Source organism: Octopus sinensis, linkage group LG5, assembly GCF_006345805.1.
Source record: "Octopus sinensis linkage group LG5, ASM634580v1, whole genome shotgun sequence".
Lineage (NCBI taxonomy): Eukaryota > Metazoa > Mollusca > Cephalopoda > Octopoda > Octopodidae > Octopus > Octopus sinensis.
The window spans coordinates 98,775,446-98,782,651 of record NC_043001.1 but is presented as its reverse complement, the minus strand read 5'-3'; the positions used below and the strand labels follow the sequence as shown (position 1 = coordinate 98,782,651).

At 35.7% G+C, this 7,206-nt stretch overlaps 1 protein-coding gene across 1 annotated transcript; it reads left to right on the top strand.

The window, feature by feature from the left end:
• The first annotated feature begins 394 nt into the window (after positions 1-394).
• On the top strand, positions 395-6,828 carry LOC115212224. Its single transcript, XM_029781063.2, has one exon. The coding sequence runs from the start codon at positions 1,065-1,067 to the stop codon at positions 4,854-4,856; it is 3,792 nt and encodes a 1,263-aa protein (XP_029636923.1). The 5' UTR covers positions 395-1,064; the 3' UTR covers positions 4,857-6,828.
• Positions 6,829-7,206: the final 378 nt, after the last annotated feature.

The window sequence follows — 7,206 nt, the reverse complement described above, 5'->3', positions numbered from 1 at the left end:
ATAAGCATCAATAGAAATAGATATTATTAACCAGACAGTAGCCTTTATTACAGTATGGAATAAAGTGATTCTCCCCTATTCTGCTGTAATAAGTTGAATGTCGTTTTATGTTGAAACGGCATTTTGTATATTGAATATCGTTTTCACACATTACTCCGCATTATCTCTATTATCAATTATCTAAATAGTTTTGTAACATAACCAATGACATTTCGAAAGTATTCTGTCACTAAATTACCTTTTGAACCTCTTTGATTTACATACATTTATTTTAATTCATACATCAGCAACCAATCAAAAATAATTAAGGAAAATAACAGTAAAAAAATTTTAAATAAACATTGGCATCTTGATTATATATATTATATATATATATATATATATATATATATAAATATAATGTGTGTATGTATGTATATAAATTAGCAATGTTAGATCTATTGTATTTGTCAACAAACTGCTGCCAGGTGGATCCAGAGGTCAACCACATCGGTCATATTTGTTTTAATTACATACTTTGTTATTGCAATTGCTAATTAAGCAATCGCTTTAAGCCATGCTGATGTCTAAGAACAAATTCGAAAGATATACTAACTACCAAATTACATATACAAGAAAAAATGGCTACAGCAGTTGATTGGTATTTTTAAAACATTGGTATTTCTTAATTTTTACCTTAGCATTTTATGCCTCCAGGTGCTCATTTTTATTAATTTTTTTCTATTCTGTTTATTATGTTTGCTTGTTTGATTCAAATATACTACTGTAAATTGTAGGTAGTATCTGGTATGAAAACATTTTTTAAATATATCTTAGAATTTTACTGACACATTAATGGACAAATGGATCATTTTAAGGAGAGAAGAATTCTTTGTATAATATGTGTTTTAACTTGAAGAAACTAAAAGAAAACATAAGAATCTAAATAATGGAAATGTAGAACCACTTCAGTATAACTGATTGAATTTTCTTCTAATGCTTTGAAAAGCAATATTCAAAGAGGTTTATTCATTACATTTTTCCATATTTCTTTCACAACAACAACACAAAAGTATTGAAAAAAAATGAGATTAAGGATTGACTTTCCGCAAAAAGCTGCATTTGTGCTTGGTGTCATTCTTTCTATATTTGGCATTGCTAGTATAATCATAGCAGTAATAGCTTTCAGTGAGAAAATCTGGGGCCATTATCTTGGCACTGGTTTATGGTGTGGCATTTCAATGTTTTTGTCAGGACTAAGTGGTGTAGTAGCTGGGCAATTGCGAAGACCTTGTGCCATCAAAACATATCTGATCACCTCAGTCATCTCAACTTGTTTGTCTGCAGTCATGCTTGTGTTATCTGCTGGAGGATTAGATTTTAACAGCAATTTTTACAAACATAGCTTCGTGTATAAGAAATATCCCAAAGAATCAACTAGCATAATTCATATTTTCTCCCTGTGTTTAGCAATTTTTGGTTTTATTAGTTCACTGACCTCTGTTGGGGTCTGTATCAAGTATTTGTTTTTTCAAAAAGCCAATAATTGCTCATCAAACCAGAGTTCACGAGAAAATGACAATCTGATGTGTACATCTAGCGAAAGCCGTATAAATAATGCATCTACTTCCCGTACTCCTCTTCGAGAACGAACTTTCAGTAGGTCGAATACACCCAGGGAGACAGCATCAATTCATACACCACTTAGAGAAAGTGAACTTTTGGCATCAACAAGTTCCCATAATGCACGCTTTCATTCACCACGCCATACTCAAACTGGAAATAACAACAATGCCACCTCAAACAGCCGTCACTCTAATGAGACAAATAGATTTTTATCATCAGATCATTTAAGACATGATCAGCCATGCCAAGATAATACACGGCGTAGTGAGCACATTGATTTACCACGGAGGATAACCGATAATGATAATGGTACACCATCTTCAACATATAGTGACCACTCTCAGAATTCTTACATAGCTGCTGTAGAGCTGATGCCTGCTGCATCCACTGACTTCCCTCCACAGTATGATGATTTGACTCCTAATGTGTTTGGTGAGGATGAACTTCCTCCTTACGAAGAAGTTATACAGGAACTCACTGATACAAGTGATGGGGAAGTAGTAGTCAATGATGGTGATATTCAACAAGAGCGGTATGTCAATTGTCCAGTAGTAAATGGTGATCCACATCCGATTTCTAGTGGGGTTGGAACGTCACACACTACTACAACAACTGTAAAAACTGTTAATTCATCACCCATCAGACTAGCTACTGTATCAAGTATCAGCCTCCCTCCACTTTCCAGCTCATCTGGAAATAATAAGAGTGATGTTCAACTTTCAAAACATTATAAGCAAAATGTATGTGGAGAGAATTCTAGATCAATTCCAGCCAGACCGGCATCTGATTGTCATATTTCCAAATCTTTAAATTTGAGGAACACAAATAGTCAGTCAATGTATGCTGTTGCTTCGGAAGCAACTACTCAGGATGGTAATCAGCATTCAAAATCTTCTCTCGTTTCTTCTAGCAAAACAAATCCACAGGGAGTTACTTTCCATGATTTTTCTGGAGTTGTTATAAACAGGGCTCACTACCAACTGAAATCTCCTGAAGCGACTAGTAGTTCCCGACCAAAAAGCCAACTGCAAAACTCAAATGAAGCTCTCCGTGCTGGAGATAGAGAGTATATAATCGTTAAAGACTCTTACGAAAATTGCAGTGGTGATAAAAATAAGAATCAATCCACTCATGAAACATCGACTACTGTGTCACCCAATTTGCCATTTCTCCCTCCCCGACTGCATTCACCTACACGCCCTAGCAAATCATCTCATTCATCCCACCATACAGATCACCACCACCACCATCATCATCATCATCATCATCAACGTTCACAAAAACAAACTATTTCAACTTCACTGTCTGCTAAATGTGAGCCTACAAAAGTTTCACACAGGGTTACAGACAAAAATTTAGTAAGTGAATGCCAAGACATGATTGGCACTTCCTCTCAGAACCAAGTAAGCTCCCATTCAGATTGCAGTGGAGTCAAGTTGGTGCCATTATCAAAAGAGACACTATCTTCTGGCAATCGCTCTAAGCATTATAACCGGAACAAAAGAGAAATAATCCTTCCAGCTAAAGAGTTTGATCCTCTAGCTGCGAGTATGAAAGCTGCAGAAAAGCTCTCTATGATGGAGAATTCAGAGAAACACCTGAGGGACGGTCATTCACGTAGTAAACACACTGAGTGTCTTGTTCATAAGTCTGAAGGAAGGTCTTCCAGGTCAAAAGAAGACAAATCTAAAGACCCTCTGTTGGTGTGTCGTCCAAAAGCTAGACTTGAATGTGGAAAATCCGGAGTGATCCGTTACAGCTCAGACAGATCACAGCGCAAATCCAATTCAACTCAAGCTGATAGACTGCACCACTTCCGTTGGTCAGATAGTAAGAAACGTGCTGCTTTGCAACAAAAAATGCCATCTTCTGTACGAGATTGGGACACACATGAACATTCACAGCAGAAAATTGTTGCTGAGTTTTCCCCTGCTTCCATTTTTCAGTGTCCACCATCTCAGTCTAGCAACCTAATGCGTATGCATGACATGAAAAAAGCCTCACCATCACCCAATCGTAAATCAGGAACATCATCTACCGGAGTTCATTCGATTGGAGTGAGTACAAATAAAAGTGTTAACCCAAGAGATGAGATTCATGTAGCGCCTGAAGAGATTCTAAAAATTCGAGCCAATTCTGATCATGATCGTGAAGGTTCTGCTTTTATTGTATCCTCCAGTGCTGCTGCTGAAGTACGTTATGTTCCAAGACTATTTGAGAAGTCACCACAAAAGAAACGTGCTTCACTCCAGGATTCTTCACAAACCACTAATGGTACAAGTGCTGTACCAACTGTTTCTACACCCCATGTATCAACAACTACCAGCTGGTCAAATGGCACAAGGAAAAGTGTGGAGCATAATGACAGTGATGACCATGATGATAGTGAACCATTATACAGCAATGAAATCTCGTCATCTTGTTCAACACCTTCTTCTTTGATGTCGTCTGGAAGTTCAATGTCTTGTGCTGGCAGAGAGTTAACAGAAAGACCTACCTTTACTCTTGCTGCTGATGTTACTAGAAAACTGGTGTCAAGTGAACAAGCCTACATGAACATCTCTGAGGCCAACACTGTGGTTGTGCCAATGGCAAGAATTTCTCCATTGACTGTGAATAAATCTTGTAGTTCAAGTAGCCTTGCATCAGGAACCTCCTCATTATCAACTGTTGCTCAAGGAATGTTACCAAGCAGTAGAACTTCCTTGGGCTCATTACAAACAGCTATTGTGGCCAAAAACACCATCCAGTTACAAGAGAATACAAATTCACCTGAATTGTTTAGTTCTTCTGCATCAAAATATGTGAACACTGATATTATCAGGAGCAAAGACGTTCCATTTAGACATACTCCTTCACCTACACTACCCCCTCCATTGTTGTCACCTTCAAGACATAACACTCGAACAAACTCTGTTGAAGAGGTCCCAGTTGCACTGGAGCCCCTTTTGATCCCTGCCACTGTAGACATTATTGAAATTGCAGGGGCTGAATCAAAAGTCCTTAACAAGCAGGAGCAGGACGCTGGTCTTGAACCTGTTCCCAATTTAGAAATCCCAAATGAAAACAATCACATTGAACCAGCTGTTGTAGTGGCTGCTGTGAACTGTGACAATGGAGAGGTTATTGAAGTTTCTGATCAAGGCAGGGATGTGGGAGCAGCAGCAGTAGCAGCACCAGCTGCAGCTGTTGTGAATGGTATCCCACAAGTGAATACTGAAAGTAAGCCAATGTACAGTATACTTTTGTAACAAGTAAACTTGATACTTACTAGTCTTTCCAATTGGCTATAGAAGAGATGCTAATATAAACATATATATAATATATATATACATATATATTTCTATTTCAGAGACATTTTTTTTCCTTGCATTTAATTTTTATCTTGAAAACAATTTTTTTAAAGAATCTGGTAACCTGTAGGTAACTGCATATCACAGTTTCAGTCTTTTACACAAAAATTCTCTGCCAAAATGAGTTTTCACTCAGAGTAATTATGTTTGAAAACCTGGTCCTCCAACAAAGAGTGAGAAGTTAATCATTTGGTTGAAGGTGTTGGACACGTGAAATAATTCTGCCATGGTTGTAAGGGTGCTAGTCCATAATATCTTGATATTTTCTCTGTTTGTTTCTCTCTCTTTTTTTTTTCTTGGTTTTCTACTGAGAGTTTCAAGTGATATCCTTATATTATGAATTACTGGATAACTAGCTGTGTTTGTGATAAGTGTTTTGTTTTTCTATCTGTAATTTTACAGAAAAATTCAAGCTGAATTTACCCTTTCAATCCATAACCCCCCTGTATAAAACATTATTCTAAATGCATAATCTATTATCAGTGGTTCAAAGGAGGTGTTTTAGTATATATATATATATATATATATATATATACACATGCATGCATGTTCACATGCATAAGTATACATATACACAAATGTATGTGTGTGTTTATATATAATGGAAACAAGATTTCATCTTGAGGAGATTTATGTTGCTGATAACTGCTCTGGATGTTCATAGGGTTAGCTCTAAATTTTGATATGTATAATCCATGGATTTGACATGGTGAAATGGGTTTTTAAATTGGCATTGCTGGACACCAGCATCATTTGTTATCTGGTGATAACGCTGAATAGGTGGGTAAAAATAAAATAGCAACTAAAACAATATTTCATATTCAAATACAGGAAATAGACTATGTCTCTCCTTTATTTATTTGTTCTATTTTTATTTCTTAAAAAGAAAAAAACTAGCATTAAACTAACTACAAATTAAAAATGCATTTGATTATTGTATCATGATTAGTCAATTGTAAATGAAAAACAGATTATGAAATAAAAGAGAGGATGAGATAAAAATTGGTTTACAAATGGCTGGTTCAAGCCCCCAAACTTCAATCTGGTCACACTTAGGAGATAGATTAGTAAAATTGGGCAGCATCACTATTATTGTCAAGCAGGCACACCAATCGTTATCAAAGACTCAAGCTCAAATCATAAAAGAAAATTTAGCCTGAAATGAACATTCATACACCATCACTTCAAATCTCACAATTTGCACGCTCTGTCAAAGTATTAATTTAATTTATTGGAACTGATTTAAAATCTCTATTTTTCCCTCCCTGTCCTCTATTTTGGTGCTTTCTAGTGATAACACACACACGTGTGTGTGTATGTATATATGACTACATCAGTTCATAGGTATAAGAATTTGTTTTGATCATTTTTACAGGTTTACAAATATAGTGATCATTTTTATGGATTTACAAATTTATTTTGATCATTCTGATTCCTTCAAAACTGAGGAAAAAAATCTGTCTGAGTTGAAGAAATAGTTTAGAAGAAAGGCATGAAGAAATCAAGTGTAAGGTTGAAGTGGTGGTGATACCTTCTGTTGAAAGGAGTGGCTTAATTTAAAATTATGCCTGTTTTAGTTCACATTAAGAAGTAGATTCACTGTTTAATGTTTATCATGAAATACATGAGTCAAAGCAAAAGAGAGACTTCAACCTGATTGAATACATAATGAGATAAATCAACTTAAAGAATGCAACTCTAGAAATATGTTGCTAAAACGTTTTTTGACCAAATGTTTTAAATCAGGGTAGCAAAAGTGATTAAAATTCTGCTAAAATTTGATGAGAAAAAAATAGTAAAAATGTCAAAAAGTACTTAGATTCGATAAGGTAAGAAATATGTTAGATAAGTTATAGGGAATTAATGATACTAAATGACTAGCTTTTATTTGTTTCTGTCATTGGACTATATGGCCATGCGGGGCCACTGCTTTGAAGGATTTAGCCAAAGAAGTCGACCCCTATACTTTTTTTTTAAAAATTTGGTACTTATCCTATTGGTTTCTTTTGCCCGAATCACTAAGTTATGCAGATGTAAACAAACCGTTACCAGTTGTCAAGTTGTAGTGGGGAACAAACAGAAACATATACAATGGCCTTCTTTCAGTTTCCATCTACTAAATCCACTAACAAGACACTTGCCCAAGGTGCTACACAGTGGGACTAAACCTAGAACCATGTGGTTGGAAAGCAAACTCCTTAAAACACAGCCATACCTATTGAAAAAAAATTGTAGGAAAACTTTATAT